The sequence below is a fragment of the Panonychus citri genome, unplaced genomic scaffold (genome assembly GCF_014898815.1).
Source record: "Panonychus citri isolate SS breed McGregor unplaced genomic scaffold, ASM1489881v1 Contig00104, whole genome shotgun sequence".
NCBI classification, from domain to species: domain Eukaryota; kingdom Metazoa; phylum Arthropoda; class Arachnida; order Trombidiformes; family Tetranychidae; genus Panonychus; species Panonychus citri.
In genome coordinates, this window is record NW_026515509.1 from 1,700,163 (window position 1) to 1,717,672 (window position 17,510).

Sequence of the window (17,510 nt, forward strand, 5' to 3'; positions counted from 1 at the left end):
CAGAATCGAGACAATCAAATACTGGGGAGTGAGAGAGAAGAGGGAAAAAAATTAAATCAATCAACCAATTTGATTGTAAATTGTCATCATTAGCTGGTGACAATTTGATGAGAGACAAAAAGTTTCACTTTATTTTTAATTGTGTTCCGTTTTAATCAATCAAATCACTTTAATTATGTTTCTTTAATTGTATTTACACGAAAATTACTCTTAATCAACTCACAAATTAAATAGTAACTTATATTTTTTCCCAACTTTCAATCACAATTAACTAACAAATCATTTCCTAATCCTATCATTAGTGAACCAATTTTTGGGCTAAAATTAATCTTTAATATTATTGCTTATTACCTTTAATTGTCTACAATTAATTGACAAATAATCAACGGTCAATTAAATATAATATCAGGGTCAGTCTAGTTAATTGGGTTATTAAATTGTCTGATTGTCTATTAATTGTATTTATATCTCTGAAAGGTTAATTTTTTAAAGATCAAGATTATGAAAAAAAAACACCGACAACAATTTAAACTGAATTAACATTTAATTTGTGGTTTATTTTTTTTTTCTCACAATTATCGTGACAATTTAACGATTGGTCATTTTAATTGTGTGCACAATTTAATTGCCAATATATTGTTGGTTTATGTTATTATTTTTTTGTTAACAAAATGATTACAGTTAATTTGATTGTGTTTGTGTAATTCAGTTGAATAGTTAATTGTAATCAAATGTTTGGTGATTTTTTTAGTACTTTATGAAACAGTTTGATCACAATTAACAATTTAAATAAGATAACCTGACATTAACTTGAATTGATTGTTGGCTTCAATAATGTTCCAGTTCAAAACAATTAACTAATTGAAAGCTTGGCAATAACCTTATGTAAAGGGTCACAATTTGATTACCATGAAATGATTAACTTGACATTTATTAATCAATTTTGATCAATTCCAATGACAGATTATCATTTAATTAAAAAAACTTAAATTACCTTTGATTAAACATTCTGATAGTCAATTGATTATCAAAGTAAATAGAAATAATTAATTGCCGTGATTTAGATTATTAAATTAGAAAGTTAATCCAATCAATACATACAAATTAATGATGAAGATAAATTTTCTCTCAAACTAATCAAATTAATCAAATCCACTAATCAACCAATCAGCTACGTTAATTAGTTAACATATTTCAAATCAACTAATCAACTATTCAAATTAAGGTTGAGTCTCAAACTTTACTGGTTTAAAGTTCAAAGACAATTGAATCAAGTGTTTTGTTGTCTCGTAGTTAAGTTAATTGTTAGACTGATTATCTAATTGATTAACTACAAGATTGGAGAGAGAGGGAGAAAAAAAAGTTCACAATTACAATCAAATCAATTTGACAATTAACTTGTAACCCAAAAACAAACCAGAAAAAAAGTTAACTCAATGATCTTGTAACTCCATCTATCTAAATGTAAACCAAACTGTAAATTGATTTACCTTTGGTGTTCTGATTAAATGATTGTAATTAAATTTTACTACAAAATACTCGATTTTAAATTGAGTGTCAAGAAGCTAATAGATAAATTGTTGTTCTATAACTTTGTTTAGATGATGAAAACTCAGAATTTTGATCAGATTCAATCCCATGGAATGAATCGATTATCGAGCCAACAGAAATTGAGTAACTTGAAGTTCCAGAGAATTGAAATTCATTTTTGATATTTAATTCACTAAACTCTGATAACATTTAGTGACACTTTTGAAATCCTTTGGTAACTTAACTCAATGAACAAACTGAGTAAATTTCGGCTTGAGTCTGATTATTTTCTTGTATTGATTAGCATAAAAAAGAGCAAACAAAAAGCTCATTGAAATGAATATACAAAAGCAACAACAATTTAATTGTTCCGATTAAAGTTAATTTAATAAACTGAAGTTACAATTATTGACAATCACGCGATGAATTTCCTATTATTGCCATTAAATCAATGAAGTTAATGCTCATCAATAATGGACTAGAACTTTTCATCTGTACATTTGATTAATATGAGGGAGAAAGAAAAACAAACTTTGTCCTTTCGAAAACAAGTTCGAAAACAAGTTCGAAAAGAAAAGAAAGAGAAAGCTGAAAGAAGATGATAATTATTGTTATGATGATTATCGAGATATAAATATAAGATGGAAGATAAAATTGATCGATCGATCATAAAAGTAATAAAAATTTCCACCTTTTCGATATTACCAACTGAACAGATAATCGAAATTTTCTCATTAAAATCGGTAGATGTCTCTGAACTAATAATGAATGGAAATCCAGGAAGTCATCATCAGGGAGTTTATTTTACTCAGCAAGCTACAGAATGATGATAAATGAGAGAGAGAGAGAGGAGCAAAAAAGACTCACTTTTCGAGTCTATGGTTTTTATTTGCCAGTTTTTGGTTGTCACTTGGTTTCTCAATGTTACCAAATCATTTTTGCCTCTCATAAGTAACATTAACTTACGACAACAACATGATTAATGTTTTGATAACAAGTTAAATCATCTGATCATAAATTTAACTTGATTGCGATTAGACTTGATTATCTAGTTAATCTGTTTCCTGTTTACCTTTGTTTCAAATCATCATTAACTTTTCATCATTTACCTTTATTGATTTACCTTTTCCCCTTTGTCTAATATTATATTTCCTGTGTCTATGTGAGTGACTTTTTCTGTTTATATCTTTGTGTCCATGTTATTAATAACTGACCTTTTGGATTTATCAACTAACCATAATAATAATAATAATAATAATAATAATAGTTGATGATATTTGTTAGTTTGTAGTCACATTTTATTGAGTATCACCTGAGATTTATCAGAAAGGGTTTGACCATTGTCCAGTTGAAGGGATAGTTAAACAACTATGGGCTGTTTAACATCAAAAAATGAGCAACAGCAACAACAACAAGCTCAAACTGAATCAACTAATAATTATTCATGGTGAGTTAATTATTCATGTTTAATTTATCCCCTTGATGAGAATTTAATTATTACAATTCTGGTTTCATTGATTATCTTTAGATTAGTTCAGTTAATTGTCAAGAAATATGATTATTAAATGTTTCTAGAAATTTACTCAGGAAAATTTCAGTCAATTTAATTTGCAATTCATGAGAATTCATATAAATTGTTATAATCCGAGACAATGTCTTAATCCGTTAATCTGTTGAATCTTCATCAACCTGTCAGGTAATCCTATTAATATAATGTATGCGTAACTGATTGAGTAAACATGATTACGGTCACCAAACAATTTCACATGATTAGCCTTGGATTATCATATGAACCCAGAATAAGAAGGCAAGAAAACCTAATACAGAATTAACCTTTGACCTTGTAGTATGTTCACATATAGGGTATGGTTAGAACTCGAGGAAAAAAAATCGATTTCAGATCTTTGTATTACTTTCACCTTCTCTCTCTCTCTTTTACCATGGATAAGCACTTTTAATGGAAGTAGATAATGTAAATCATTTAGTATTACAATTTGTTAACCATAGAACTGAATTTTTAAACGAATCAACTTAATTGCAATATGAGAACAATTAACTTTTGAAATGTAATATTATTTGGTGATTATCTTTACCTTTTCATTTTCAGGGATAATCGTGAAAAAATTGATCCATGTGAATATACAATTGAAAATGTAACGGAATCAACGGTGATTAAGAAACCAGGTTCAATTAATGGTCAACAATTTATCGTTCAAAATTGCCAAAAATCAATTCTATGCATATTTGATTACCTTGATTCAGCAACAGTTGATGATTGTAATGATTGCACCATTTTTGTTGGACCAACAAAGGGAAGGTAAGTCAACAATTAACCGATTAATTAATTGTCTGATTCAACGGAAAACTAATATGATGAGATGATGAAAATCTACATTTAAATGAAATTAATTATTGTACAAAGTAACAATTTAGAGGTAGAAAATAACCCGAGAAAGCAAAATAATCAGTTGATTGTTTAAGATGAAAGTTCTTTATGATTGAATGATAATAAGTTTTCATCATCATCTAAAATAAATCAACCGAATGGAGATAAATGTTCAAGTTTGTTCTGAGAGTAATTAAAGAAAATTAGATTCCAAGAAAACATATTGATGAAAATTCTGAGGGTGATGAAGTTTCATCTTCTATATGAAAAGATAAACAACATTGAGAATCATCACCATGAAGATGATGACGATGATGAAGATGGAGATGATGTTGGTTGAGACAAGAAAACAAGATTATCATTTTAACGGATGGAAATGAATAATATCAACAACTGGTATCACTGAGTATCAAGGGATAATCATGATGATGGAGCCAAACAAAATATTCTGGTTAACTGAATTCTCGGCTATTATCATTTAACCCATTTTCTGGTTCAGCTAATTGTGTTATTTATTTAAACAATTCAATGAGAATCTAATGTGTGTGTAAATTATTTAGAAAAAGAAACAAAAATTAGAGGAAAAAAAAAGTTTCTCTGTTTATTCAATTGCAAACTCACAGAAACATTATCATGATTTTTGGTGAAAATCAAACTGATTTAGATGAATAATCAACGCCTTGATTAGTTGGGAAGTTGAATTTAGTTAAATTTACACATGATTTTATCTGGAATCAGAAATTAATCCTTGTCTCATGTTTTAAATTGTAATTAACTTGTAAATGAGCTTAAGTTAATCAGTAGTAATACATTACATGTATTAATAGTATCAGATCAACAAGATGAATGAATAAGATTAAAACTATTGACATTTTGATTAACTTTTCTAATCACTTGATCAACGATATCAATTGACTATTCATTCACAATTTGAATACAATTCAAAGTCAATGTTAATCATCAATCGATGCCAATCATTCATTGATAACAATTTAATATTTGTACCAATTATTTTGTCTCATGAATAGTGATCAACAATATTGATACAAATTCATTATGAATATGAGATAAATGATAAAGAACCATGAATATTATTATGAATAAACGAGTAATAAAAATAATATGGAATAATTTTATCGGATATTAACTCATCATCGCCATGATAATATCATTTTATCAATCAACAACAATTTATATTAATCTATTGTTTCCCATTAGCCACTTACCCTGGTTCATCATATTACCATGAAAGTAAATTGTGTAAATGGTTATTAAATCATCACTCACATTGATGATTTTTTTATGATTAACTATGAATAGAGTAATAATAATAAACCATATCAATGTAAAAATAATATTAAGTTGGTTACTCTAATTTACTAACTATAATCAATTGATTTAATCTGATGATGTTTGATTGGTGAAAAGGATTGAGTTAAATTCAATGTTACCAAGTGAAAGTAAATTGTATTTACATTGATCAAAATGATAAAATGATAATACGAATGTAATTTACTGATTTAATTGCTTCATTTCATGAGTATTTACAAAAATCAGCCTAGAAACTTTTTCCACCTCATGAAATTTCATCATGATGATTGAGATGAAATGAACTTTTCCCTCTCATCAGATAGATTTAGTCTTCCTGTAGCTAGTTTATCATCTTCTTCATGAGCTTTCATGATTCCATCATGACTTCATCATCATGTCATCTACTCTGAATGTGAACTTTATTATTATTATTTATTGATCGTTTCTGTTAAATTTTTACACTTGAAGGTGAATATATTGATTCTGTTTAATTTCACCTAATTTTCAGGTTCAATTGAAACATAATTGAATTGATGATCATCTTGTGATTGATTTGTTAGATAAAATTGATTATCCATTCGATTATCAAGAAGATTAAACCGTTATCTCTTGTGAAATGAATTTAATACCAGTTTATATCATTTTCTCACTTAATGATTATCCATATTATGATACTGGAAGAAAAATAGAGGAAAAGTAATTCACTCAGATATATTTGATTGTTTCTATTGATTCAGAGTGTTTTTCATCAGCCATTTCTGTCCCCTGAACATTATACTTAACCTTAAGAGCCACTGAATTGAAATTTAGGTGAAATCTCATGAGAATTAAGTGCAATCAATCCGATTAATCAATTTTATTTGTTCTAAAAAATAGAGCATCTTGTGAATTATCAGTAAAAATGATACGATGAAATTGTTTCCAAATCTTTATCGAATGTTGAAAACAAAAAAGTTCTGATGGACAGAAAAGGGAGAAAATTTCAGTTCAAGGAGATAATTTTAATCTCTTTCACCATAATCCCTTTATTATCATTTCAATCTGATGATTTGAACAAAGTTCTTTAAGTTGATTAACTTTAATTGTTGTCATAGTTTTAAGAAGAAAAAAATTACCAGCTAATTGATTGCTGTCAACAGATTAAGTGATTATCTGTCACTGAAAATTTCTAAGGAAACTGAAAATTTCATGACAACATGACGATGAATTTAATATTTATCACTCAGAATAGATTTGAAAATGTTTCATTTTCTCCATTCAACAAACGTGAATGAGTTTAACTGTTGTAAAATTTGAGACTTTGAGTAAAATTGAAATTGAATGAATTCCTAACTACTCAGAATACATGTAATATCCTTTCATCCTATGAAATAATAACAATAATTTCATTGAATTTCCTTAGGTAAACATCCTTCTGAATCATCATGATGGAATCAGAAATTACTGGGTAACTGAATTCCCATTATTTCCGAAAATGTTATCATAACTTTTTCCTAAATTATAACACGAAGACAGTTCTGGTCAGCTCAGTATTCAAATGAAAACCCCTCGGGCATCAATGGTGTAATGTTTCTGCTTAAACTCATATTTACTTTTGATAAATGCTAAGTGATCAATAGTTGAAATGAACATTTTTCTTTCATGATAATATTAGCACTGAAATCATCTATCTCTTGAAATCGATCTCATCTCTCTTTAAAGATTATCTTGAAAGTTCAGTGTTGGGAATCAATTGTTTTTTAGTTAGAAATGAACTCGGAACTTTGTTTACATCCTTAGGTCGTATTTTTATCATCAAGTTTGATTTTCTTTTCAGGGGAAAATCTGATTGGATTGAGAAAACAAAAACAGGAAGAGAGCAAACAACCAAATGAATGAATTTTCGTTCCATGCTAAAGTTCACGAGAAACTCGGGAAATGGTTCAAGTTTATATTCATAAAAATTTATAGCTGATGAAGAAAAGCAAAGAAAAAAATAGAGAAAAATTAAATCGAATTTGAAATTTTTTTCTCTTCTCCTCAACATGAAATCATGTTCATCCAGCTATTCATTGGGAATGATTATCTACAAATACCATGATGATCCCATGAATAGGATAAATATTTATTCTGTCATATAAAAAAGTTCTGATATTCAGTTTATTGAACATGAGATCTTGAGATTTTTTTTTCTCCAGTTTTAATTAAATTATAATCTTTAATCAAATTTCATCATTGAAGAAACCACAATTTCTAGATCATGATTAAACTTACGAAACTAATTAGCCGATTTAAGCTTTTGATAATTAGAAAAATTAATAATGTTAACTTATTAGCATTAGTGATTAAATAATCCCATTCAGTTGAATGGGCAATAATCAATAACACAGGGCGTTTTTTATTCCTTACGGCTAAAGGTCATATGAATGTCATCAAAGTATTAAACAGAATTAAAGTTCTGACCCTACGATTTTCAAGGCCAATTCCTGAAGGAAATGATGTTAGATCATTTTAAAGTCACCAAGAGCATTATCAAAAAGTTACGCAGAGGACTTGGTTTTGGTGATATTCAGTTAAACAGCAAATCAATCAAAGTTTTAATATGTTCAACTTATAACTCAATTGTTATATTTTTATTTAACCTGACAATTTGAAAACCTCTCAATGAAATTCAGCTACACCATGAAATTAATTTCTTGAGTTTTCAACTCAAAATTTATATGTTGCTTTAGATTTGATTTCTGTTCAAATGTAATATCAAACTCAAGGTTTACTCTTCGAGATGAGAAACAAACAATTGGTTTATAAGCTTCAGTACTCAGGTAATTTTGTGAGAATAACAAAAAAAAATTCACCAGAAAATTTTTCTTCGATTGATTATTTTCAAGATTTTCCATGGTCCCGATCGAGAAAGCTATTAGATAATTTGAGATATCAAATCATTAATGATTAATAAACTCTCCTTTCAAAGGTGAATTAAAACCAATCAATACAAGAATATGTCATTATCCTTAATTTTTATAAGTTCATCATAGTGATTTGATATTATCAATGATCAGAATCATCGAGTTTGTGATATTTTTGTTTTTCAGTTGACCGGAAAATCTTGACTATCATGACTTGAATGATTCCGTGAACAGGGTAAACTTGAAAGAATCATGTTCACTTATTTATCTCTAATGTTTTCTTTTCTATCCTGATAATCCTTATCCATCATTTCTAAATTCTTAATCATCTATATCTTCTAATATGATTATTATTATATTTTATTCTTCTTCTTATCTTTATCATAGTACTTTCTTTTGTTAGTTTTATCTCAATTTCCTCTGGAGAATATGAAACATTCACCGTTATTCTGAATGAATTCAGAAAAATTAGAAAAGAATGGAAACCCGAATGAGAAGAGAAAGTTTGAATATCGAGAAATGTTCAGAGAGAGAAAAGCTCGATATGTTCAAGATGAATATCGATTCAGAGAGATAATAATTTTCTCCCTCTTTCGGGTGTTTATCTTTCCTTTTATCATGTTAATCTCATGATACAATTGAAGATTAATGATTGATGAATAACAGATGAGAATCTTTCATCTGATCATCTGATTATCGTCATTGCTGATTAACAGCAGAGTTCTAATCATTAAACATCATGTTTACATCTCAATCATCAAAATCATCAACAATTAACTTCTGTCTAATGTATTAATCTTAATTTCCAAGAGATTAATAATGTTATTAGTTTATTGTGAGTTCACTTTATATGTTTGATTGTTTTAACTAATTAAGTGAATGATAAACACTTTCACCATAAATTTTGATGACAATTAAGAAAACTTTCCTAATTCAATTCTTAATTATCTTAATTAGGACTTGTGATTGTTAATCATATTACCAGGGAGTCACGGTTAAAATGATTGACTAAAACTGCTCAATTGATTAACTAATTATTTTTACCTTCTGATGTTCAATCAATAAATTGACACATCTAAGGTAAGAAAATCATCTAAGAAACTTAATTAACTTTATCATCGTTAAACTAATCAATTAACTAAAAGAAATTATCGTTGGAAAAAGCTGATTAACATAATTAACCATCAGGTTAATTGTTTAATCTTGAATGTTTAACAAAGTTTCTAATTTTATCCTAATCAAACTTTGATAATCGTAATTAAATTAAACATTGACTTTAACGAGCAGCGATTAGAACAATTAGAATGTCCAATAATAGATCCTAGCAATTAATAACATTGCTAATAAAAATTGAGAAAAATAATAACATTCGTTAATTCAATTTATTCATAAAGGTGAGTGAAACAATTGAAAATCGTATTTATTAATACTAAGAACTTTATTAATACGAGAACAGCTTAAAGAAAATAAAGATTCTAAGATTTTGAGATTTGGAGTCGAAAAATATAGTCAACATCAGAACATTAAGAAATCGAATGATCGATAATTAGAAAAATCGTCTTATCTAACCTTCTTCAGCTCGACCAGCCTAATCAACGCCGTAGTTATCATTTTAATTGCAATTAATTATTATCACCGACGGTGGATGCAGGAGCTCCCAAATAAGCTGGCAAAGACTTTATAGACCAATGCCTAGAATGAGCCATAGCACCTTCAATTTTTTCAATAGGGCATCTCTAGCTGGTCCACTTTTCCTGTCTCCCCCTCTTTTATCGGCAATGTCCATATCTCCTTTACGCATTTTATTGACAATGTTAGCAATGAATCTGAGGTGCGATCTCACCAATACCAGCACAAAAGCGGATGTAAGCACGTTGATCATAGTCGGTTGTTAAATCCATAATTTTTTTCTTTAAATCCATTTTTGGAACACAAATTGCGGAAACTAACAAAAATACAAAAAAAACACGCTTTCAAATGCAAAAAAATTTGCCGGTAGAGGCACTAATAGCCGAGATATTCAAAAAAAGCGGCCCCTCTTTGATCCGGTTCACTTAATAATTATATGAGGTGATGTATCCATCGAAACCATTGACAGTTTTATCTACTTAGAAATGAAGAAATTACCGTTTTGATTGAAATTAGTAACTCTTTAAAGGACATCCCACCAGACTCTTTTGAATTTGCATCAAAAGCGATTTTGACCATCAAATGACCTTGAATCCGTATCATAACAGAATGACCGGAATGACCTTGAAATTAAAATATGACATTTGAGTATCGCCCAAACTATCATAACTCGAGTCTGGGGTCTGAACACTCAAAAACAAAAAAGTTTTTAAAGAAAAGCTTGTTTGAAACTTGCTCAGATGCCCTGTAGTTAATTTTTTGGTTATCTATTCGATTGTGAATATAATCATGTTTTCATCAACATAATCATACTCGCAGGGAATATCTAATGGCTATTGCATGAATCATTTCAGCCTTTGATATTAAGATAATAGGTTAACCTTTTTATTTTGCTTCTTTTATCTCATTTTCTTTGTCGCCTTTTTTTTCACCTTGTTATCAATCCCCTGAATCACCCTGAAGCTGAATCTTTTCACTCCATGAATAACAATAGGTGAGCTCATGTTAATAGATTTTCTGTCGAGTGATTTTCTCCTTATGTACATTTAGAATGCGATTAGTCTCTGTTGATTGAATGTAATTATCGAGTTGGAATTTTATTTTCTTCTTGATTGGAAATGATTTCGATTCTTAATCTTGAGTTTTCATGGATCCAAGGAGACAAAAATTGTTCAGGTGATGTTTGAAGATAACTTTGAACACGAAAATGCAAATTCAGTTGAATTCTTGTTATGATATTTTCCATCTTCATCCCTCCCATGAGAATACCACAAAAAAATTTATATCCGAATATTTTTCTGCTGATTCTTCAGAATTTCAGTGAAATGAATTGTTATCAGTATTCTCATGAGGAAGGATTTTTTTTCTCTTATTTTTTTCTCTCCTCCTGATGAAATGAGAGAGAGATGAAGGTTATTTTATTCAGTTTCTGAGTCCATGATTGTTATTCAAATGAATACACAGTTGACAATTGTTATAATTTGATGTCTTTCATGAAAGAAACCCTGAACATCTTTGTAATTGCAATTCTCGGTTCCAATCTTTGTTATGCTGATCAAAGATCTTAAAGATTACTCATGAATTAAATGTCACCTTCACATGGTAATTTTTTTTCCTCTTCCTTCATATTATGTAATACAAATACTCCAAAAGTTAGAATCGAAATGTGTCCAAATGGAAAAGAGGACAATCGAGTAGCATTAATAGAACCAGAAACTGTTGAATCCCCATGAAGATCCAGATAAAAGTAATAATGACCAAAGAATTCTAACTATTTCTTTATTCGAAATTTTCTGCCAATGAATTTTATCCAATTACTCAAGTATTGATAGGAATTCTGATAATTTTAAGAACAAGTTCATAAGGAGCAATATCGATGTCTCTTGATTCTGATTCTAGTGAACATAATACTTTAATCCTGTTCTTATTGCAAACGAACATCATGATATTTGAGTTCGAAAGAGTAAATGATGCAAAAAATGAATTCAATTATCGAGAAATATCTTAGAAAATCAGTCTCATGAATTATCTAGAACTCTGATTCTCCATGCAACCAAAGTATTTTGACTTTGAAATAAGTAAAAAATCTCAAATAATGGATTTGAATTTTGAACTGAACAAGAAAAAGTATATTATTATTACATGAGAATAGTAAAATTTTAATAATTATTACATAATTGATTCCAAGATGAATCATGAATGATTATGATTCATTACTGAGAAAGTAAAAACTGGTTACCTTTTAGTTTTGGGGATGAAAGAAAAATCGATTGAAAAACTTTTCTCTTCCAACTAAATACAATTAAAGTAAGAATAAAGTTCGTGATTAGATAAGTGGATGAACAAGAGGAAAAAAAGAGCTGAACTCATGGTGGTAATCAAACTCAGGGAGAATAGAAATAAATATTCATCCAATGTAACATTCTTATTCTAATTACTATTAACTCAAGGTAAGCCTTTTCTCGTAATACAAACTTGCTAATTCTTCATCATCTTATGCATGTATTATTCAGTCCTGAATATTGATTGTTGTTGAAATAATTTACGACCATTAACCTGTTACAATTAATATAATTCTGTTGAACTTTTCAATCGACGGGATTCGTGCCCACTTTGTTGATCGTTTTTCGATTTTAGAATATGAATGAAATGAAATATTCGATTTGAAATTATTCTCCATCTAAACTATCAGTTAATCATGATGAGAATGTGATGTGAATAGTTTGGAATTAGTTTTACATGATAACATGATAATTTCTTTTCTATTCTTTTTTTATTCTTCTTCTCTCTTCTAATTTACTGTTATTCTTGTTGATTTATCTTTTTTGTCTCTGTTGATATCAAATTTCCTCTTCCTTGGTAAAAATAAAGAGAATGAGAAAAGTAAACGAACTCACTGAATTTCTTTGTGGATTATTATTATTATCGTAATAAAAGAACCATGAAATTCAGGAGAGACTTTGATTTTATCTTGAAAAGTTCATTTTCTTTTTTTTTCACCATTTTGATTATTTTTAAATTCAATGTTGTACATTTGATTAATCGTTGATTGGGAGGCGGAAATGTTTCAAAGTCTCACATTTGTTCATTGTATTGATTATCAATAAAAATTATTGAGAAAGAATCAGGTCAAAGGTTAGCTGGTTAGGATCATGATCATATATTATTCATGATAATCGGTCATCAGAGGAAATAGATAAATGACTGAATAAGATTGCTGGTGATCACAAATTGATTATCAGCATGAATTTATCTGATTATTCACCATAATTCATGTGGATGACTCTCTAAACCACTCATCGTCTTAATGAATTTTCACCATCTCCATGATTATCAAGTGTCTTATCAAATAAATATCATAAATGTTTATCATTATTTGAAGAGACTCGCAAAGGGATAATAATATTTATCATCTATTATAATATTTATAATACCAAGGTGGAGGAAATTAATGATACCGAATTCGAATGAGTATAACTTTTGATCACTTCGATATTTTTATTTCAAATGTTCGATATTATTACCCTTAATGAACCAAATCATTGCATCTACATCTTCCATCATAGCATCAATAGTTGATTGCAATTTCTCAAACTCTTATAGCATTTTTTAAGGCTTTGAATTTCGTGGATTAACTTTGTAACCGTTTCATAAGGCCAAATGGCATAATCCATCAATTACTATCTAATTAGCTAACCATTTGGGGTGGTAAATTTGATTTTTTCAATTTCATGACTGTAAGTCTTTTCGAAATTGTGCGAAGCTGGAGTCTTGTTGAAATATATTTGTGTCAGTATAATTCAGATCGACTCGAAAATGGACTCAAAGTACATTGATATAATAATCCATGACATATCGAAAATGATTATTTACTCATGGGATCATTAGAGAGACCGGGTTTCTTGTGACACTACTTGCTTCTTTTGATATTTTGACCTTTTGACATAATTTCGTTTTTCATCGATAATTCTAAATTATGATCCTATCAGTATCATCAAGTGGCCTGAATCAGATTTATAATCAGTTTATCATAATAACCAACATGATGATATTTCTTTTTAATTCACTAATTATACGTTTTCTTGAGTAATTTGCACTAAATTCAGCTATTTTGATTCTCACTGAATCATCGATTTTCACCTAGTCATTTAATGACAACAACATAAATGACATGATAGAATAAAAACTCTTTCTTTTGATACATTGGAAGTTACCTAAGAGACTAGATTCATAACTTTTTTATCATGACGAAATCGGTATCATTAATTTCCTCCACCTTGGTATAATCATTTGTTGATATTTTAACAACACTTTCAATATCCTAATATTATTAATAGAAACTGATGATCAACAACATTTTAACCTAAATAAATGATACAAATTGTAGAGAGTGAGAGAGAAGATTCTGAATTTGGAACCTGAACATTCAAGTGAAACAATTTTTTCCTACAATTAACCTTGTTTTTTCACCATAATTATAATTCCCACAGTTTAATATCGTAAATATAATCCATCAATCCAACATTTTTTGATTATACAGTAAAGAGTAAACTTCACCATCAAATTGAATTGAACCCCAGGAAATCATGATGATAATGATGGTCATGAATACAATATTCTTGTAGTATTTATAAATACTGGTCAAGGAGAAGTGAAAGAAAAAGGAAAAACAAAAAGTTCGAACCTGTTGTAGACATATGAACACATTTAACCTTCATTTTTGATCATCATCATGAAGTTACTTCCTTAATGAACCTGAAAAAAGTAAGAAAAAAACCTCATGAGGATAATAAGATAATAATAATAACCAGAGGAAATATATTGTTACTTGGAAATTACAATCATCATGAAACTTTTACCGTTATCTTTATGTGATAACCTTTGTTTTTGTTTCTATTTGAATCTTCACTCTCACTCTTTCTGTTTCTAGATTAATCAGAGGAGGAAATAATTTTCTCCCTTTTCTAAATGAACTGATTCATGAATTATTATTGAATCTTCATGTTTCATGGTAGTTCATTAGTGATTAACTCATTCAATGTTTTCAATGATTAAAATTTCATGTTCAATGTTAATTATTGATCTTGTTAGACAGTTAAAAGTGTCAACTGAATCTATTTATGTCACCGTCGGTTCAATTATTCAGGGAACCAGAACTTTTCAGATTCACAATTCAAAACAATATTAATCAATAAATGGAGGTGCATTGGAAGATAATGATGACAAAGATGACAACAGGTGAATGCTAAGTACGGAATGATGTTGATTTAGATAATCAATCAACTATTATCATTAAATTCAACAATCAATTTTGATTAATTGATTGATTATAAATTAAATTGCGTTTTCTTACTGATAGTGATCATTGAACATTTACTTGCACTAAATTGATTAAGAAAACAAGATTAATTTAGATTGATCAGTGTAATGTTCAATTAGCTTTTAGTAGCTTAATTTGATTACATTGAAAAAGGTTAACTTTCAAATCTAATAAGCTTTGATTACAGGTTGTTTGTCAATGTTGATTAAAAACGTCACAATTTGAAGATTAGTTTAAATTAGACAAGGAAATCTGATTGGTGGATTAAGATTAACGGTTAACAATTGAATTATTTACTAAAAAAGTTAATCAATTTGCTTCATTTCTGTGTTTGTTTGATTGTGTTTGAATCTCTTGATTTTTCCACCTGTTGATCTTGTTTTTCATCAAAATGACCAAAGGTAAATTAGCAACAACTCGATCTGACCACTGTGCTATCATTGAATCATACAATTGCGGTGTTCCAGTTGATGAATTATGTGAAAAGTACAATTTAAAACGAGCCACAATCAATCGGATCATCAAAAACTACGAGCAAAGTGGCCTTTCTCTTGTGATCAAAGCTCGACAATATTCAAATCGTTCTAAACTGACCAGAGATCAACTTTCCAAGGTTCTTTGCTATTACAGTTCATCTTCAAAATCTTATAGTGATGTGGTCAAGTTTATCTACTGCATGTTTGGTGTTACAGTATCGAAAACATCAATTAGTCATTATCTTCACCGAGCTCGGAGTTTCCTTGCAAGATCAGAACAAGATTCAGAATCAACCAATTCAAGTCAACCACCTGAAGACGATGAGGTTCAAGATTTAACCCTAACAGAGTCAAGTGAATCCTCACCACCCACTGTCGGTGATGAAGGATCACCAGTGACAAATTTCATGGAAACATCAATGATGATTCCTGATGAAACGGAATCAGAATTTTCTTTTTACTTTTAAATTCACCTTCAATTCAGTTTTAATCAATTTGTTCATTCCAATGACCTTCCAATTCATTTAAACATCATTTTTGTTAATTTTTTACCTTTTAATTACGTTTTGTGTGTACAATCAATCATTCAATCATTCAAAACCACTATTAAAATTGATTCCATGTTTACATGAGAGGCCATTTGATTACTATTCAATAACTGGATTAACTTAATCTCTCGCTCATCATTATTAACAAGTGGTTGCAAACTCAGTCTGTGGCTGTATTAGTGTTTCCGTTGTGTCCGTTTCCGTCCGATTTTTTTTAACTCAATTTTTTTCTTCGACTTTGATTCTCTTTAGTATCTTCCTTCGGAATTGTTCGAATTGCCGAATAATTTGTGCCAGTCAACAATTTCGTGCTCGAGATTGTAAAAATCTTCATCTCTTTTTACACTGTCTTACCAAACCAACAATTGAAGCCTGTGAAAGTATCTTAGTTGCCTGTTATTCATTTTTCTACTCACAACTTTCAGGTAAGATCAAGATTCTCATCATCTAAATACATACATGTATGATAACTACTTGTTGCTCTCCTTTAGATCAATTCAAATTAGCAGGATTGACGGTCTTCAACAATTCCTGGAGCCAAGTTTATGATTTCGGTGGAGATGAGGGTGTTGAGAGTTGGTCTCTCCTTGACCATGTAAGTAACGACCACCTGTTAGATAGTCCAGAGAGAAATTGATAATAATAATAAGATAACATATTCTTTTATGAAGGATGTCCAACCTGAGGATGTATTTGAATGTTTACTCAACATCAAGGAACCAGAGATTTCACTGGACACCGTGTTAAGTGTCGTACCTCGAACTTTGGGAGTTCGAACAGATCCTTCGATTGAAACTGGTTTGGTTATATTTTTCCCTGATGGTAATCGAGAGAAAAGAGCAAAAGCATTTATTCGTGAAATGGCAGAAAAATCGGTAAGTCGAAATCGTAAGATGATCGTAAGAAATAACGATCAACAAGTGGTTGATGTTGAAAAGAACGATGGATTTTAATTCTTAAAATAAATTCTTTGTTCATTTAAAGTGTTCGCTGGTTGCAACCAAAGAATTTATGATGAAAGAAGTCGAAGCATCTCAAGTATTTCGAACTGATTCTTATAATTCAGTCGTTGGTCGTGGTCCAGTTATAGCGATCCAACATTTTGGACCTGATTGTATAAGGAAATCTCACCAGGCCGCTAAAACAATCGCTCTCGAAACGGGATCAACTGGACTTGTCTACGTTTCATCTAATCCTGAATCAGCTTTTGAACAGATCAGCCTAATATTCAACTCGACTGATCTTCCACAGGAAAAGTTTACCACACCAACCAAAGCACCTGATGAACAATCAAGTTAAATCAATTATCGTCTCTGTTTAATCATATGAATCAATAAATCGTCAACGTTATAACATCAAAAAGTTATTAAATCTCAAAATCTTATGACGATAAAAACTAAATTTGACTTTTTGTCCTTTTTACCA

At 29.3% G+C, this 17,510-nt stretch overlaps 1 protein-coding gene across 1 annotated transcript; it reads left to right on the forward strand.

The window, feature by feature from the left end:
* Positions 1-2,436: 2,436 nt before the first annotated feature.
* On the forward strand, positions 2,437-17,486 carry LOC128389136 (protein XRP2-like). The gene is made up of 6 exons (XM_053348668.1): positions 2,437-2,977; positions 3,638-3,847; positions 16,338-16,510; positions 16,577-16,680; positions 16,757-16,960; positions 17,070-17,486. The coding sequence occupies exons 1-6, from the start codon at positions 2,901-2,903 to the stop codon at positions 17,382-17,384; spliced, it is 1,083 nt and encodes a 360-aa protein (XP_053204643.1). The 5' UTR covers positions 2,437-2,900; the 3' UTR covers positions 17,385-17,486.
* Positions 17,487-17,510: the final 24 nt, after the last annotated feature.